This window comes from Topomyia yanbarensis, chromosome 3, assembly GCF_030247195.1.
Source record: "Topomyia yanbarensis strain Yona2022 chromosome 3, ASM3024719v1, whole genome shotgun sequence".
Taxonomy (NCBI): Eukaryota; Metazoa; Arthropoda; class Insecta; order Diptera; family Culicidae; genus Topomyia; species Topomyia yanbarensis.
The window spans coordinates 296037478-296057796 of NC_080672.1; the positions used below are offsets into that span (position 1 = coordinate 296037478).

At 36.6% G+C, this 20319-nt stretch overlaps 1 protein-coding gene across 16 annotated transcripts in view; it reads right to left on the reverse strand.

Annotated features, from left to right (window-relative positions):
* LOC131692829 (formin-binding protein 1-like) overlaps positions 1-20319 on the reverse strand; it is a 209407-nt gene that overhangs the window by 3902 nt on the left and 185186 nt on the right. Inside the window, exons 7-10 of one of the 16 annotated variants that reach the window (XM_058980126.1) lie at positions 14531-14560; positions 13861-14207; positions 13710-13808; positions 9-166 (exon numbers count right to left, since the gene is read on the reverse strand). In XM_058980126.1, the coding sequence (XP_058836109.1) occupies positions 9-166; positions 13710-13808; positions 13861-14207; positions 14531-14560 (634 nt within the window). Of the gene's footprint in view, positions 1-8; positions 170-13649; positions 13809-13860; positions 14208-14530; positions 14561-20319 lie in introns of all 16 variants that reach the window. The other 15 variants (XM_058980118.1, XM_058980129.1, XM_058980128.1 and 12 more) reach the window with 15 other exon arrangements.

Genomic DNA, 20319 nt, shown 5'->3' on the forward strand with positions numbered 1-20319 from the left:
ATCACTACCATCGAATGGATACAACGCTTTACACGTGCCCAGTGGTTGTAGGGCGTCTGCTTCGTAGTACATCTCGTCATTAATGGGCTGATCGGTTGTGCTACCCTGACCGGAACCAGGCAGGGATGTGTGGGATGTGCCTAGACCACTTTCAGGACTGGCAGAACTGCTGCAATGAGGAAGGAGTTGTCTGATCGTTAGAAAATGAAAGGGATCGCGGTGTTTTACGATGCATTGTATATCAAAAGCATGCATGCTTAATGTATTTGATAGAATATGCGTTTTAACACGTCGAGGATGATCACTGTTTTTTTTTCTAGAAATGGTTGCGCTTCCATGCAGAACGACGAGTTAAGCAGTGACGAATAAATTCTAACAATCAAGTAACATTAGTTCAAACCGATAAGACTATTTCAAAATAAACACTTTCATATAAAATTAATTTCTTACGGACTACTAATGCTAGTTCGAATTGCAGTAAATATAACCCTGTAGTTCGCTCCTGACAGCCATACCCACAAACTGTTGGAGAAATCATAATCTGTACATGTGTCACAAGGCAGGTTTTTTGACAGAGAACGCAGCATTAACTCGCAACGACAAACCATGCACCTTACGACTGCAAACATTTAGGAGATCTTTTAAACCCTTTTTTCCAAGAAACAACATTTTCGAAACGAGGCCGTCATATACTCATGTGATAAGACGAATTTCGCGCCAAATCGTATTCAAAGTTGGCAACACCCTCTCTGATTTTAATGAAACTTTCTGTACATGACGGCTTTTTCACAAAAAAAACCACTTTGCATATTTTGTTTTTCCAAGAATGATCTAGACTGTCTTTTGAAAAGGGCCAAACTTTTTTTTTATCAATATTTTTCAAATGGCTATAGTCTAAAAATGACAAATCCTACAAAAAAATGTTGTAGGAGTAATTTTTACAAAATTAGTCAAATTTTAGAATAAAAATATTGAAAAAATTCTTCATTGACTCCTACACTGAAAAAAATCAATTTAAAAAATTTAAAGTCGATTTACAAAAAAAAAAACATTTTTGATTTGGATGAAATTTTGTTCCAAGATAGATAATTATGTTCCCTACCTACCGCCAAAAATTCAAGTTGGGCACTTTCAAGGAAAAAAGTTATTTGAAAAAAACTTTTCCCTGTCCAAACTGAATTTTTTTCTTCAGTGTATTTCTATAGAGAACTAAATTAATGAAAGTCATAATCCAATATAACTCAGTTTGTGAGAAGATATTGTCCAATTTAGCAACTAAGCATATTTTTATCAATACTTTATATACTTTATCATTTTTCATACAATCGAATTTTTTTTATTACTTTATCTGAAAGTACAACTCCTTGAGAATGTTTTCCCTAATTTTTATAGAAATCCAAGAAATAGATCGAAAGTTACAGAGTTTCCAAGCGCGCTTCGCCTACTAAGAGCAGTAGAAATTTGAAATTTTGAACTCTTGAAATGTCGTCTTACTAAAAATGATTTTTCCGTGATCACGATTGCCGAAAAACTACTCAATCAATTTTTTTAAATTTTTGTTCAATTGATCGCAATTACTTTTTCTCATACTTTACCGATTCCTTTTTTATTCATAAATTTTTGCTCCATTAATAAGAATTTTTTTAATAAAATTTTTAGAGCTTAAACAGTGATTTTTTACTAAAAACGTTCTCGAATACAGGAAAAAAATATTATTTATTCAACTAATCGTTAAGGTACGAAGAATACTCATATACCAATGGAATTTTTTGAATTTTGGGATTTTAGATAAGCTATAGGGTTTTAATCGTGATTATCGCACTACCAAAATATTGGTCTTCAATCGTGATCACCGTACTACCAAAATATTATAAGTTTGATGTAATGAAATCATTGCTCTATTCCTTTACTTAAATTCAAACTTTCTTGACATTTCTTTAATTTGAATTTTACATATATTTAGTTATTTTTATAAATCATTTGTTTTAAAACTATCTTCATACATGCTATTTTTTATTATTTCTATACAAGGAAAATATTTTTGGTTCATCTTCTGAATTAGAGTACCTTTTCGTCTTTACTTTGCCACCAGGAATAGGCACAAAACTGTGGAATTTTTGAGTTTCAGATATTTCTTTGGCGTTAATATACAGCTCTTCGAGTTCTTCTGACATTTTGTTGTACTGTTCAGTGAATATGTAGCAGAAAATTAATTTTGTGATATTTTTATCAGTTTGTTCAACTGTCCAGTTATATAACTCTCGGGGAGTTGTTATGGTATTTCCATAATCGCGAGCAGGACTGGCTCTTTTTGCCATTCGCTTGAGAGTGCCACTAATAGCATCACAGGGTCCTTTTCTATGGGATGCTGCAACAAAATGCTATCCTGCGCTTAACTCATACTTTGACTGGAATCTACACAAGCTTGCGAAGTTTTGCTTATTTTTGTATTGTTCTGCTGCTTCATCAGACATAAAATAATTTTTAGAAAAGTTTGTCAATTGTTTCATAAAATGATAAATTTGAAGACTGCAGTTCATTTATACCTCTCAAAACTGATAAAGTTTTGAGAGGAACAAATGAACTGCAGTCTTCAAGTCTTTCAGTCTTCCAGCCTTCCGATCTTCCAATCTTAAAGTCTTCCAGTCTTCATTCAAGTTTGTTATGAATCTACACCAAATTCGTTACTGATACTTTTTGCATGTATCAGGCAACTAGCAGCTGAGAAAATGGATTCTGAGATGATTATGACTTTCATTGGGTTAGTTTTCGATAAAAATACACTGAAAAAAAAATCAGTTTGGACAACGAAAAGTTTTTTTCAAATAACTTTTTTTCCTTGAAAGTGCCCAACTTGAAATTTTTATTCATGAAGAGCCTAACAGTCGAGTTTACTACTCCATTGTTCTGACGAGAACACGTTCATGGGGTCTGGGTCATTTGACATAAAGACATTTGGCGTAAGGTCGTTTAGCATAGCTGACATTTAGCATAACGGCTATTTGGCATAATGGTCATTTAGCATATTATTTCTAGGAAAAGGGTCATTTGGCATAATTTCTAATTTTGCGAGAAGTGAGGGTCATTTGGCATAATTTTGAGAAGTGATCACCCAGAAGGTCGTTAGTCATTCATAATCTACGGGAAACAGACATAATTTTAGACTATGCTAGAAGTAAGGTTATTCGGCATAATTTTGAGCCGGGCTGAAGGTCCAAAATTAATTAGTTTATTCTTCTTTACAAATTAATAATTACGGCTTATGTGGCTACGCCATATCGCTTCAAATCGTGTGAACTAATTCATAGCCCCTATGTTTGAGTAATCCGAGCAAACAAGTGGATCACAGGTTTGCTTGCGAGGGGCCGCTCTTTCCGACAGTGGGTTGGTGACCATCTCGGCCTCCGTTATGCGGCAAAGCCGTACTACACTGGATTCGCTCAAATGCAGTGTAACAACCGATGATTCATGTAGTATGTAAATTCTTCAACAAATCCTCGTTTGAAAAACTTGGCCATCCAAAAATGATAAAAACAACTATTGTTTGGATTGAACGGTATATAATTCGAAAGAACGGCTCATAATATATAGAATATAATAAAGATAATTTTAATTATTAAAATGCTATATGGAGAGGTAAAACTCACTGCCGATCATAATGATGATAACCAAAACAAAACATACGCAAAACTCGCAGTTGTAGTGCGCAACAACAACAACAACCTATACAATCTACACTATACTACAACGTAAGTTGTAGACAAGCAATCCATAATTGCAAAAATGAGCAAGCACGAGAATTTCAAAAATGAAGCTCCAAAAAAAAACTTCTCATTTTGTAGCGTATTGATAAATCAACTGCCTAGTACGCAGCGCACCTTGGGGTTAGAAATAGAAAAGCGCACCATAGGGTTAGAAATTTCTCATAAGAGATTTTTCTAATCCGAAGAGGCGAATGACCTTAAGGTTAAAACCTCTATAATAGAAATAAAAAAACTGCTCATATTTAAAAAGAAGGCAAAATCAGTTTTAAAATGTATTCACTCGAAATATAATCAATATCAGGTAATGCAAAACAACACGTTATTATTATTGGTTAGTGTAGCTTTAACCTTATGGCTCATTCGTTGATAAACTACTCATTCATCTGAGATCACTCAGCAAAATTATGCCAATTGTCTGTTACGTCAAATGACCGTTTTCCAGAAGTTAAACATAATTATGCCAAATGTTCGTTATTAACAACCTGCAGAATGATCACTTCTCAAATTTATGTTAAACATCCGTTATGCCAAATGACCTGCACGATTATCACTTCTCAATATTACGCCAAATGTCTGACAGGCCAATCGTCTGTTAAGCCAAATGGCCTTATGCCAAAGGGCCCGCTCCCCTTTTCAGAGCGTATTTTTAAATCTGGAAAAAATGTGGATGGAAGAAGAAATGCCTTTAGACTAATTGGATGAGCTCATATGCTCTATCTACAATAAGGGTCATAAAACTGTAATATCTATCGAGGCTGACGATCCTCAATACCACTTTTAAGATACTCTACGCGTTCTATTTAGCACACTACGCACGTTGACTAAAATCTTTGCGGCAAATGTTTGCTATTCGCCGGGCTTCACGAAGCATGATGAACGAAGGATCAGATGGCTACCTTGTCACACATCCTGGCTAAAATCCAAGAATACACCTTGACTTATACGATGCTACGATGGGTCAAAACCAAAAGTCAAATAGACGAAAAGGCATCCGACTAGTTTGTGACGTTAGACGAGTTGAAATAGGGATATGCACTCTCAAACCCATAATTCAGCATCGAGTTCGCAGGTGCGATACGAAGATTTCATGTGCAAATGAAAGGGACCATCACCACGCGATCTAACCTGCTTCTAGGTTTCGCAGGCAGCACCAACATCACTGGGTATAATCGCAGAGCAATGGAGATATTTGTGGCTCTTTACAGGGAGCTTGCGAGAATGGGACTTGCTTTAAACTCTGACAAGACATAGTACATGGTAGTTAGTAAAGAGCGAAGGAGCTCGAACGGATTCGAGGTGGAAATCGATGGTGTGCTGTACGGGGTTGTAGACAAATTCATATATCTTGGAACACTAGTGATATATCGTCGCTGTTGTGTTATCTTATAAAGTTATGTCAAGCTTTTTTACATTTTAACGACATTCAATTAGCTAGAGATTACTGGGTAGGGAAAGTTATGAAAATTAGAGCCATAGTACTCACGTGAGAGCAAGGATGTTAAATAAACAGATCGGTAAACTAGAAGTGGCAGGGTCATGTAGCGTATACGTTTGAATTCTGTACAAGATCTAAGAGTAAGCATGAATCTAGCGTTAGAGATAGTGTAGACAGTCTTTGCAATTAATGTCTTCACCGGCTGACTGTAATCGCCAATCACTAAGCCCCCCCCCCCCCCCCCCCTATGACAACAAGTCAATGTCACGTCAGTTCAGTGGAAACGAAAATGTTGCCAACACCACCACATAAATGCAAACCAGAGCAGAACGGAAACGGCAGAATTCTACTGGGACTGTGCTGGTGACAAGGCAGTAAGCAGACGTCACATTCCGCCTCGAGGATCGGCCGCATTTTCATCCAGTCGAGGAAAAAACTCGAGCAAACGTGAAGTTAGCCGAGTATTTTGGCAATTAGCATTGCGGAAAATTCACTTCTCCGCGAGAAGCGCGCGGCGAAGAAATAACCTATCGATCTCGGTTTCAATCGGCGACGGAACCACACGGAAAACATCGGGACGACCTATAGCAGTAGGTGAACAATTTCGACGGAAAGCTATGACAGCTTTCCGTGTTCTCCACGAGGAGAACATAACCTAAAAGACATTTGACTGAGTTCGAATTTATGCTGTAGCAGCTCCATTCCAAGAAGCATTCAGACGACAGCGAAAGTCAAATCTAGCGTGGATCGAACAAAAATCGGTGAAGAAATCGAACATTCCGGTGAGGAACGCATGACAAGCAGGACATCAGGTCAAGTTCGGGTTCGATCTCGTAAGACAGCACTATTTTCGGAAGAATTGAGACTACTGCACAAGATTGATTCGCGCTTTCCGTGCTCAGAGCTAATTGCGAAGAGGAAATCTCCAATAGAACGGAACAACGAAACTAGGATCGTCCAGGTGAAGGACGTGACCGGTAGGACGAATTCTTGAAGCTCTCCGAAGTCGGAAGTTCGCAGCAAAAAACCTTCCAGTGGGAAGTTTTTTTTCTAGTTGCCAGACTCAACGGAAACTGCGAAGGAGGGATTTTCTTCTGCTACACGCAGTGCACACTACGAGGCAACGGTTTTGTCTGCTAAACAGACAAGTGACGAAGGGAGGTTCTCCAGCTGGAGTGAAAGCCATCACGGAGTGACTGAGAAACACAACAGTGTCAGTTGCACCACCGGATCGATCGCCAAGCAAAGGAAGATCACCGTTGAAGTTTTCTTTCGAAGAGCCACGGTGTCGGTATTCGTCAAGGAGGTGGAAATGTTACGGAGGACCGAAAGGTCACAATGGGTTGGCTTAAATGGAACCGGAAGGCTATGCAAGTCAGGCAAATAGAAGGATGGGCCCATCATACGTGAGAAGTAGTAGTAGCTAGGAAGTTAAGACATTAATGGTTAAGCAGGAGGGTGTTGAATAAATGTAATGAGTGCAGATTTGGGTTCATGTTTTGTTGGTTGCGTTCATGAGTTTCGGCCTGTAGACCGGGTACACAAAGCATTCCAGCTTAGGGGGAGAAAACCGAACAGTCATTAGAACAGTCTTAACCCTTTCATGCCCAACTTTTTTCTCGTGCATGTAGGGTTTCAAAACTATTTTTCCTTGTAAACGGTGGGGTCATGAAACACGAAAAGCCTGTTTTCATAAAGATAGGTGATTCCCTCGCAGTGCTAGAAGCTGCTCAATTTTTACCTTCCAAGGCTCAATACAATTCTAGAATATTTACAATAGTCCAATTTCGTGGAAAATGTAGTCAAAGACAGTCTAAATTGATAAGTTTTATTAATTTTCAATAATATTGCAACATAACGAAGATATATGAAAAATTCATTTTCCGTCGTCAACGTAAACTGTTTCTGGCAGCACTGCTCCATCGGAATACAATCAGACTAATTGCAATAACTTCAGTTCTAGAGCTGGTCCTTGAAACTATTAATACTCAAATGAAAGGCAATAGTCACATTTATTAGCTTTACTTGTGTTTGTGAGCAAATTTTGCCTTAATCAAAAGTCATAACTGATTAAAAACGTTGTTGTCCACAAACAACATGGGCATGAATGGGTTAATATCGTACGGGCTTAATCTTTGTCTTCTGTTAATGAGGGTCGAGCTTAGGCAGTATAACTACGAATCACCCGAGTTCACTAACATGTGTCCTGGTTATGTCAAGCGTCATTTGTTATATTTCGAGAAAAAGAATTTTTAAAGTTAGAGATTGAATATCATGGAAACTGTTAGAAACAACTACCAATCGATGCTTCTCAGTTTGCTTTCTACTTCTGCCCGAATCAGAGTTACAAACGATCAAAGTGAACTATTATAACTATCAGTCTCTCGGTCTAGCGTGCATTGTGTCAAGAGCAAAGGAAAATTCGGATAATTCTTGTTGTCGTGAGTAAAGTTGAGAGTAAGCAATATTCTGACCCAAAAAATATTTGTTTCCTTTTTACTTCACATTTGAATAACATTATTTCAAAATTTTACGATAATCGGATAAAAATTTATTTTTAACGTTGATTGGCTACTATTGTTGACACGTATGTTAACTTTTAAAAACCACTGCTTTCAAATAGGTTTACATAAAAATAATCGAAAAAAAACGAATTATGAGATTTCAGAACTAATAACTGAAATGGATTCAGTAACCCAAAATTTTTAGTCATATGAACAATTTTTTATAATTCTGACGTAACTTTGTATGGAGGTTCCACAGTGAAATTATACTAATATTATACTAATATTATACTAATTGCATAATACATGTCGCAATACGGAGAAGTAGAATCCCTTATACCCAATAATTGAAGAAACGTCTTCCCATTTCTTGTTTCTTTATATGTCAGTAACAAGCGCCATTTTGAAGTTATAATCCAATGACATGGCATAACTAACACAATTTATATTTAACCCACACTGGCGTTTGTCATAAGACAGCACAGCAGCTTATGGTAACGATTTTATCCGCGAGGTACAAAAGGCTTATAGGGACTGCAAGCAAGAGCTTTGAAGCGATAGTCAACTTCAAGACAGATCCCGTTTATGAGAACTACACGCTATCAAGAATGACGGGGGTTCAAGATGACTAGGAAATGGCGATCGACGAATGAATAACCTGAAAATTCACATTACATTCGGTATTGATTCGACAGTGCATATCTAATTCCCCAAAATAAGTAGATATGTTTATTTCAAGTGCAATATTTGATAAGATACCGTTATTTTTAGTCACGTATCTCCAAATGATTAGTTCCTATTTGACTTAACACATACCATATGTAACGTAATGAGCCTATTTTCGTTATATTTCTATTATCGCCCGACGCACTTGAAGCCGTAGGTTAAAGCAGCGTCTGCCATCTTTATACAACGCATTTAGTCAAATGATATGACAACGATAGGGGCTCTCGATTCGAGTTTTCGTTGCGCTCAAACACGAGAATTTCACCGTTTTCAGGGCATTTGTGTTACTATCTTGGTTCTTAACAATGAAGCAAAGTTACTGATGCCAATTTGTACGCATTCCATCGATTGTAGGCCGAGTAATTAATGAATTAGTGAGGCACTCTTCCTAATACGGTGAAAATAGGCACTTTACCCTACATAGATTTGTTGTGGGACTTCGTTATTTGTTGTTGACTTTTGCAAGTATTATTTGATAGAAGCTATTGAAATATTAGTAAGTAGATTTTATTTTCGGATGATCAAGGTTCAAGATTCTTAAACCACCTCGTTACATCTCAGGCTCTAAAGCTCACATATACTTAAGTTCGAAACACGAATTTTTAGAGTCCGACTCCATTAATCCATATCATATGAACCGGATCATGTCCATTGGTACTAGATCAGATATTTCTGGAAAAAATATATTCTTAAAGTGTTTGTTTTTGAGAGTCGTCCAATTGGAGCTGTAGAGTAAGTGCAGAGGAGACGGGAAATGTCACCCACTAAACACTGCTTAAGTGGATCTCCTCATCAGTGGCTCATAAAAAGGTGTTTTTGGGGATATCTTTAACATAATAACAAGAGAAACAAATGGTTTTTGCGTGTTTTTGGACAAAAATTTGTTTTGAATGTCAAGATAAAAAATAATGGCGGATTTGGGACCACAAAAGGAACTCAAAAAGTGCTGTACCCGCTAGTTTAAAACATTTTTAAGTTTTCCCATACAACCGCGAGCCACTCTAATAGTCATCCTGAATTTTCTTATCGGACACTCCGTAAAAAGCTAGATCACCCATAGTCCTATCGCGAAACCCGAACCCAATCAGAAACAAGGCACCGAAAAACTATCAAGGTCAAAAACCCATCAACGATAATTCACCAGATATCTGATACGCACCCCCACGCCAAATGGACCAGAAATTTGTGAAACGTTGAAACCCGGTGCTATGTCGAAGCGACTCCTTTCCCTGAAAATCGATCCTACGGAACCCAGGAAATCTCCGAAGAAAGTTAGAAAATGCCGGATCCCGACGCCTCACGCACATCAAAGACATCCAGCCTTAAAAATACCAATTCGACCCCGAGATCTCGAATGTACCACTCCTGCCCACGGGTGAAATTCCTCGACCCACGATCGCCTCACGGTCGTGTCCGACTAAGTCCAAACTAACGAGTTTGACTCGCTAGTTGGAACAACTGACGGATGTTAGTACAGGGTGATTCAACATGAGTTTTTTAACAGGGCTAGTAGTACTAGTAGTTAACGGATACTGACAGCAAACTGTCATGCTATTATTCTACAGTATTGTCTGTGAGAAATAAATTTCGTGCGATCCACCCCCCCCCCTATTCGCCATACAATCGAAAAGTAAGATTCGCAGTTCACGTTATTGGAAGATAAGAGATAAAATCAACCACATGCAGCACGCAGTAAAGAAAACAGAGCGGTGGTGGCCGATAGTACACACGATAACCGCAAAAAATCGATTCTCAATAGCTTGACTTGTCGTATGCATCAACTTGGTGTAAAAGCATTCAAAATTACAGTATCACACCTCTAGACTTTTTTTTTCTGCGAAGCTATCATAAAATGATAAAATGCTAAATGTGAAGTCAAAAATCTATGTGGATAAGTCTTCAACGATTGTAGAATTGGAAGTCAACATTACTCGAATAATTAACCAGTTGGAAATGCTCGAATGCACAATCAAAATTGGACCACTCGAACATGGTTAATATTAGAAAGAAATTGTTCTCGAATGTTCATTCGAGTAACAATAAAGATTTCGCGATTGAATTCATTTTTTAATTTTTTGCTGGTATTAAAAAACCTCATGATGAATCACCCTGTTGTGTATAGGCACTTGTTCGCCTGTTGTCAGTTGGATTGTCAAAGTAAATTTGACATAAAACTTTGACATTTAGATGTTTTTATCAGGGGGTGTCACTCCTGTTATCCGTTATGGAGATATACAGACTTTGACAGTAGTCAACATATGGTGGGCTTTGCTGCTTCTAGGCCCATGTCGCCCATGCAATAGCATTGGGTTGTTTTGTTTTTAACAAAGACAGATGTTGGCTAGGACAAAATGGCTGCCTAACAGGGTTTTTATAAATGAAAGGCGGTCCTATTAGCGGAGGTCCAACTAAAAAGCGGTTCAATTAAAAAGTGTCCAATCAGTGACACAAGATCGCATAACTTGACAATCTTCAAAATTTTATTGATTTTAGTGCACTGCACACTAATACCACTAATAACTGGCGAATTAGAAAAGATTCCATCCAAAGAAGATTTGTTCAAACAATGAACAAATGTGACAATCAAATAAGCGACCGAAAATAAAAGTAGCAAGGATAGAACAAGCTTCGTATAACTCGTTGAAAATATTTTAGAAAATAAAAATCGGAAAAAACTGTAAAAATCGGACAGAGATCCTTCAGCATAAGAATCGTTAAAAAATTGAAAACCGACTACCGACTGACATATACCATTCGATTCAGTTCGTCGAGTTCGCCAAATGTCTGTGTGTATGTATGTATGTGTGTGTATGTGCGTCTGTGTGTATGTGACCAAAAATGTCACTCATTTTTCTCAGAGATGGCTGAACCGATTTTGACAAACTTAGTCCCAAATGAAAGGTGCAACGTTTCAATAGGCTGCTATTGAACTTCTAATGGATCCGACTTCCGGTTCCGGAATTACAGGGTGATCAGTACGAACACGCAGAAAATGTCGATTTTAATAAATTCTGCAGTGAATGTATAAAGGTGAAATTTTTTCCAAAATATGACCACAACTGCTTCGATTTGTAGTATTAGGTCACTAACATCCATTCAAAGTCTATTTGGCCACATTGGCCACCATCATCGGTTCCGGAAGCCCCGGCGGAAGTATCTAAATTCAGAATAACAGTCACATCGGTTTCTCGGAGATGACTAGACCGATTCAACTAAACTTGGTGAAAGGTATTGCGTCCCCGTAAATGGCTATTCAGTTTCATCCCGATCCGATTTCCGGTTCCGGAGTTACAGGTTGTGGCGTGCGATCACATAGCAAATTGTGATTCAAACCGATACTCCGATGAAAGCAAAAAAGGTAAAAATTTCGCTAAAATGTCTCTCAAACAACTTAAATTTGCTGTTCTAGGTCACCGACGCCCAACCAAACTTTCGTTAACTCCATTGACCACCATAGACGGTTCCCGAAGTGCCCGGGAAAAGCGACCATCTTTCAAAATTTACGAACTCACATCAGTTTCCCGGAAATGGTTGGGCCGATTTTTACAAACTTAGTCTCAAATGATAGCTATAATATCCCCACAGATGTCTATGAAATTTCGTACGGATCGCTTATATGGGTCCGGAAATATAGACTAAACCGTCCGGTCACATATGAAATTCCCATATAAGCCGGAACTCAAATTTCTTTTCAAAGGGTGCACCCCATGAAATTTCAGAAATCGAATTCGCATTTTTGATGCCAAACATCTTTAAAATGTATGAAATGTCGAGATTTTATGTTATCACGAAAAATTTGTTTTTTTTTTAAATCGACTTTTTGGGACTTTGCCGATTTTGCACCTTTTTTCGGTTCAAGATTACCGTGGCTGTTTTTTTCTTTTGCAAAAGTTCTAAAGTTGAATAATGATTTCTTTTCTTGTATATTTGTCATGTAATGTATAATAATAAAATGTAATATTTGCATTTGAAAGCTTTTAAAGAATATAAACAACGCACACATTCTCGTGTTCATGATTGAGAAAGGCACAATTGCACCGCTAGGTGGATTAAAACAGGTTTTTGTTATAGATATTTATTACTTTTAATTCTACCCACTGCATCGCACTAACAAAGCGAGGCGGTAATGTCGGTCTGCCCAGCAAGACCCAACACCCTTATAGTGCCGGTTTCGACGCAAAGCAGACAGTAGATAACATGTTTTGAAAACAACATAAAACAATAATCATCAGTCTGAGGAATGCAATGGCAGCACTAGCGCTCATCTTCCTTACCCCTGATGCGCCAGTCCAGAGCACGCGTCTTTAGACAGCCAAAGATCATCTGGTCTATTGTGATATTAGTATCCCTGGCTCGGGATACTCCAAATTTAAAGACTTTCAATACCAGGGCTCATCGCCATATCCCAGGGTATACAGGTAAAGTGCTCTTTTAATTGAAATTCGATAAACGATAATGTTGGTTGAGAATATTGTCATCGTCATTCCTCACCCTGACAGAACCGCGTTCGCCAATGATGTTTTATGTAGAACCTAGTAAGCTTAACCTTTGATATTTTCTAGATCGGTGTTCTACACATCATGTTCTCCAACGAGCAAACGTCGGTTTTAAACGAAGAGGTGGTTTAAATAATGTGATCCCTAGTTTGTTTAATCTTATGAAGAATCTCCATCCATTTTAGTTATTAGTTATTTAGTTCTTCATTAAAACTATTCAGTTTTGTTTCATATTTTGGTCTTGGTCCTGATCTTTTTTTCCTTTTCTAGTTCAGAAGTGGATCAATCGACTATTGATCTGAAAAGAATCATTCTACAAGAAAATACTTTCAGGTTATCGTATAATAAACGTCAAAAGTAAGAATTTTCCCGAAAATTTATGGTGATATATTCGTCTGAATGTAACTCAGCGGTTTGAGATCCTTATACTACAGGTCGAAAATAACATACCGAAAAAATGTCTATGGAAGCAAGGCATTGATGTTTCTTATCTATACGCACACTACACACACGAAATGTTAAACAAAATGGTTAGTTACATGAACATGACTCCAAAATCTACTAATCGATTGAAGGTATGACTGATGAACGAATGCAACGGAAAACTAAACGTTGAAGGAACGACAAAAATGGGGTGTGGTAAAAAATGGAATATATAATACTGTATGCATGTGGAAAAATTGGAAGAAAAATGTATAAAAATTGATAATAATTCAGTAAATACCCGTTATTGTTAATATTAAGCCCATTTTGCGCTTGCTGTACACTACTCTCTGATGCTGACCTGCTTAAACTTCCAGCGTCATGGTCCGGGTGGTCTTCGCCGTGGTCATCATTGTCGTGATTGCTACTGCCGTTGGAATGTCTGTAATTAGGTAGACTACTGTGGGTTACGTTCAGTTGTAAAAACTTGAAACAGCAAATCATCGACTCACCTGGACGATCGTTGCCCGTTCTGTATCACTCTACTCGCTTGAGGACTGTGTTGTACGATGGTTTGGTTGTTGGCTTGATCGAGCATTTTCTGATACCTCTGCAGCTCGAGTCGCAGTTTGTCCAGTTTGTTTACGGATTCGTTCAGCTGTTCCTCAACCGAACGGGGATCACCCAAAAGAGAGTTTGCCTCATATACACCCTTCATTTTCATCAGACCTTCGCTGGCGGCCTGTTCCTGGGCCACTTTTTGTTGCAACTCCTGAACCTTGCCGGCTAGCTTTTTTCGCCTCTGCGTCGGTGGCAAGTCACTGAAATCTTCCTTCATACCGTCCGTCGAGAGGTTGTTCTGCAAACGAAATGGTATGATAAAATGCTAAATATTGAACATAACATGCGTCAAAATTGACAAGACTGTTGTCATGCATCAAAGTGTTCAAGATACGCCTGTCCAGGTGAGTTTCAAAAATATACACACAACAACACGCACAAACTTTCACAAGACGACACTCGAAATCGCTTGAAATCACAAAGGAAATTTGGTTAGTGTCCAGATAGGTTTTTTTTAAAAATAGGCTAATACCAAGTCCATTAACAATCACTCAAAAACTCATAAATTACCAAAGTAGAAAGAAAACAAAACTAAAATCACAGTACTCAGAATTAGCATACCTTCACTTGGATGCAGGCCTCAACAATCTTCTGTTTTTTCGTAAATTTTACAGAAATAAATGATATTTTAAATTCGAAGAGAGTTAGGCCAATAGTGCATAATTTTGTAGATTTTTACACACAGGTTTTTTTGATTTTTTAAAAATGTTTCGAACAGCAGCATTTCAAAAATAAAATCACACGGTTGAACGCAAAGGAAAAGAAGAAAGCAAAAAGAGACACGATTAATTATGGTGATCGTTTTTTTTCATATCAATTCACATCAACACTACATTTTGCGAAATAGCCAAAGCGGAAGCTGCAGGACAGCGGTGTTCTCAAAATTTACAGTGTACAGTGGCGATAAAGTGAGGAACAGTGAAATTGGTAAAGGAAAAAAATATTCAGCCGAAATTGTCGGTGAGCACGAGCTCAATATGGTGCTATTTATTTTTATTGATACTTGGACCAAATTTTAAACGACGATCTTTTAGGTATTTGTTTTATGAAACAAGTTTTTTTTTGTAATAAAATCCGGAAAAAATCCGTTCATAATTTCATGAACAAAAAATCACGATTTAGTGAAATGAACGATTTACGAAAATCGTTCCAGAAATTAAGGATAATAAAATAGATATTCATAAAACTATGTGAATTTTCAAAAAACTAGTTCGCGCAAAAATGTACATAGTGTTACATTGCAATTTTTGGCTGAGTTACTGTGGTTGTTTCCTGGGCATGTTTAGTTTTTGTTATGATTCTTGTTCATACTTTGGGGATTCTCTGGTTTGTCGTGTATCAACTAAAACGATGTTCATGATTTCAAAAGCTTAGTCGCGATTTTCGTAATTTCTTATAATGTTGCTGTGATATTTCATTCTTGAGTTTAATAGCGATTTTTTTTTAGCAGAGTAGCACGATTAATGTTCATGACTTCAAGGTTTTAGTCACGATATTCGAAATTTATATTCACGTTTTCGTGATATTTTATTGACTTATATTCGTGATTTCAAGATCTTAGTCACGATTTCTGTAATTTCACGTTATTGCGATATTTTAGTTACAAGTGATTTGTGTTCACGATTTTTAATATTTTGGTCCCGAGTAGTGCAATTTATGATTTAAGTAGTAGTGCAATTTATGATTTAAAGATCTCAGGCACGTTTTTCGTAATTTATATCCACGTTATCGTGATATTTTATTCTTGAGCTCACGTTCGAATTTGACACGTGGAGTAATGTGACTCATGTTCATGTTTATTTACTATCAGATTTTTTATTCGGAGTAACATGATTTGATTCATAAAAGCGTAACTGATCCGCGGTATCTTGTTTTGTGAACTATATCACGAACACGATTTGTGGCTCTATAATATATTTTGGTGCTCAGCGCAGTTTTCGTTTTCTGTCCAGACATCACATTGAACCTTATCGAATAAATAATGATGATCGAGGTTTTAATCGTTTTTTTATATCTGCTGCTCGCACCTATTAGTATTCACTATAGGTTGGATATAACTATAATATTTCATTACAAAACCCAAATTTTGTGAAATAGTCCACGTGAAAATTTCAAGACCATGTGCAAAGTTGCATGGAAAATGTCACAAGCACTCAAGATAGAATTATGTACCTACTAAGAATCATGATCCAGTTCACGAGACCATGAATAATATTTTTTGATTTTGTGAACTATTTCACGGGCACACATGGTCAGGTGTGACTACTGTATTAGGAGTCATGAATCAGTTCATATTTCTTTTAATGAGGTTTTATGATTTTGTGAACTAATTCACGAGCACGAATGGTCAGTCGCTATGGATCATAAATCAGTTCACGTATATATGAATAATACTTTTCGACTTTGTGAACTATTTCACGAGCTCGAAGTGCTGACTATTATATTAGGAATCATTAACTAGTTCACGAGTACATAAAATCCATTTCATGGTTTTGTGCTATTTCATGAACATGAATAGTGAATTGTGACTAATTCGCTTGAAATCAGGAATGAGTTCACGTTTACATGAATAACATTTTGTGATTTTGTATAGTAGGATATACTGAGTAGGATATAGGTGACTGATATAGTATGAATTCATGATGATCAGAGTTTACAATTTTCGCATTCGTGAACAGAAGAAGGCGATATTTCATCTAATTCGACCAGCAATAAAAAAGCAAACATACAATGTAACATTGTTTGCTCTCCAACTTTTCTCGACAAGACAGCATTGGACCTCATCTTTTCGTGGTATAATATGAGATGATATTTTCGATCCTTTTGTAAAACTGCCGAATAACTAATGGTTTCGCAAAAATTCACAAAAATGAGTAGATACAGATCCTTGGAATGAAAATATTGCAATAATGTGGGGAAATAAATTCTATAATGTAATGGTTTTTCTTGAAAATAATTTATCACGAGGTTCGAAGCTGCGAAATTATCACGCTTCCATAATGCATTGCCAGTAAATTCTCGCAATTTCTTGAAAGGTGAAAAGTTGAGTCCGTGCCTACTAAGGATGAAAACGCTGTGCGATAAACTGCTTGTCGTGAGAATGAGCGAATATTTTAACCTCTGATGATGATTGAAATGATTCATAAATAATATTCCGGGTTTCATAGAAAAGTTCACGAAAAAATATGTTTTGATTTTGTCAACTACTTTACAACCATGAAACCCAGAACATGTTCAAAATGTAACAAATCATGAATCAGCTCACGTCGCATAGTCAGATTCTGAATAATGCTCCAAACGCTATGAATAAAATCATGACTCAACCCTTGGTTTTATGAATAATGTTCATAAAGTTGTGAACTAGTTCATGTACAGATATCGATTTGGTAATGGTATCTCGGAAACCGTAACTGAAGTTGACAAAACAAAAACAAATATCTTCACTAATAAAAGCGTAATATAGGCGTTACTGAATAAAAATGGAACATAATTATAAAACGCATGATTTTTGTTCATGGTCCTGTTTTCGTAATGTAAAAACGTGATTGTTTCAGAAATCATTGCACTTCATTCACGATTTTGGGAACCATTTTTTTCGTGTATAGCTATTATAATAGTTAGGGTGAAAATAGCCAGCATGTTACAGGAGCGAAATGTTGTCACAATAGATATTCTAAAGTACGGTTAGTTTGCTTCTAACATATTGTAGAGGGTTGAGCATATTTTCTCTATTTTACGTTCTGCTTATAAACACATTTACGCAGGATGAAAATTGCAACCAGATTGACTGCGAATGAGGTGATGGTTAATCGTCCAGAAGACAACTTTAGCTGGAACATTAATTTTCTTCAAAAGTTAAAACATAGTTTATAAAGAACAGTTACGCAAAGGGTGAAGCCAATCTACCTATCGAACAAAGTCAGAAATCAGAATCCACCTGTGATACGGTGATACCTCGATAGCTAGACTTCACTTCACTCTGATGTAACGATTCTTTTTAGGTGAGCAGTGAGTAAAAATTTCTAAAACGGGCTACCCAAACTAGGTGAAATTACAATTTTATTGCAAAAACAAATCTAAATGAGTTCAGCAAAAAAATGTTTGATCATAATATTGATATTTGAAGTTTTTAGCCAGTTTATTTAAAAAAAAATACTACGTGCGGCCTAATTGATCGATTTTAACGAACTAATTAGCTCTTCTGATTTTCTCATATTCGGAAAGTTAGTTCTGGACCTCATTTTTGGTCGAAAGAAAGAACCACATACTACTTTTAATACCTTGCCGCCGAGAAAAAGAATTGACCCGCCATTTGTAACTAAGTTATTTCACGCCGAACGTCGCCGTGCACTGATTACGAACAGCGGATTTAAGGGATAAACAGTTTACGTTACCGCGACCCCGCATGAACAAACATGCCTGTTGCCACATCATCAAAATAATAGCGTCGCCATATAAGGATATTCTAATCAGAGGTATAAATACGTCAGCCATTTTGTAATTCTTTTGATAAATTATTCACTCAAACTTGATAGAGCACCTAGTGATGATATTCCAATCATCTTTGAATAGACCGTTAAGTTTTTTATTGCTTCAACGCATGAGATGGATGTCTGACCTCTAGGGATTTAGTTTCTTTTAAGTTAAAAAAATTAGAAGAGATGATAAATTATATGTTTTAAGAAGTCCGCCAACAATTTCCACGTAGTTCGCCACAAACAAAATGTATAAACCCGCTGTCACATCCGACGACCACCTTAAACATGATTCTTATTTTATTTTTTCAAGTCAGTTTTGTCATTTAATTAATTCTTAGCAAAGAACCAATAATATAGATATCAATGTATGTGCAATTTTTCGATATTGTGCGGTGTCTAATTAGTTTGAAAAAAACTGTCACTTCTCAAAGAATAATTATTGAATCCACTCTTGTCAGACGCGGAAAGTACGCTGATGACTGGTGCAGTAAAAATTTTGTTTCACGTCGCTCACGTTCACGAATTTAAGTTTCTAGTTGAGAAACACAGCTCTGGGGTTATATGGCGCCTACATGGAATCGAATTGAACAACACAAGTCAGAACATCATGCTAGATTGCATAGAATGACTAACTGGAAGATTTAAACAACTCAATCCGATTGAATCAATGATATTGTTGACCTATCTAGGAAAACCACACCATATCATGAAATAAGCTGCTTTCAGATAGGCGCACACAACTGCAGAGAAAGGAACGGGTAGTTATTAATTGCTAATTGAATAGAAAAACGAGTGAATGAACGATAACGAAATTTAGTCTACCACAGCAGCATAGACCAAGCGGTAATTGGACTGCAGGCGCTGTAAAGTTCAATCAATGTTGACAAGTTGCTAGCTACGAACATTGAAGCGATTATGCGTCGTCGCAGGCTGGTACTGACAGGAAAGAGTTATGAATCTAAATCGATTTACCATTTTGTTTGCACCTGCTTCTTGCCAATGGCGGTTCACAATTGGATGATAGATGATAACAGGGTACTTTCGGTATAATCACGGTATAGTTGCATCGCCAATTTGGTTTTTAGGACATAACATAGTACAGCATGTTTATTTTTAGGGACACGAGCAAAAAGCAGATGAAAGCTCTTTGTTGATGTTTTGACATTTCTTAATAAAATTTTATGAAGATTTTGCTGATTTGTGTTTTGTTCAATTCTTTAAATTGGGAAATAATGTGATAAGTCGCCAGCCAAATATTTAATAAACCGGTTTGTTTTACTTTTTCGTTTTCTCTTTAGGGTGAAATATAGCATAACGGTTTGCTTTGCTTGTTTCAACTAGAACTTTGTTTGATCTAAATCTGTCAAGTAATGAATGTGCAAATTTATTTTTTATTAGTTTAAGAGAAGCGTTTTTCAAAGAGAAGTTTGTTGATTGTGCTGAACCGCAGATTTTTCGACGATATACCTGATTATAATATATCAAGGTATTGAGGTAAAAATGGCCTGAGAAATCTGAAAATGAAATAATTTAGTAATAAATATGGTTTTGAAAGGAAACCCAGGTTCAAACTTATTTCGAAAGTATAAAGTCACTGAAAAAAAATAAAAGCTTCGAAAATTTCAAAATACTCTAAAAGGTTACGTTTACTCTAAAATTCATCCATACAAAGCTATGCTCAGTTAGATTGTTGCAATGAACTGAAACGTTTTTTAAATTGTCATTTTTTCAGAGTGAAGTATATATATTTTTCAATGCATCCATTACAAATTGAAAAGGTATATCCTATTTTCAACCCCATCCAAAGCCCCATTTGAAAAACTAAACAAAATTTGATTTCATCAAGCTAAATCAGAATTGGATATATACAAA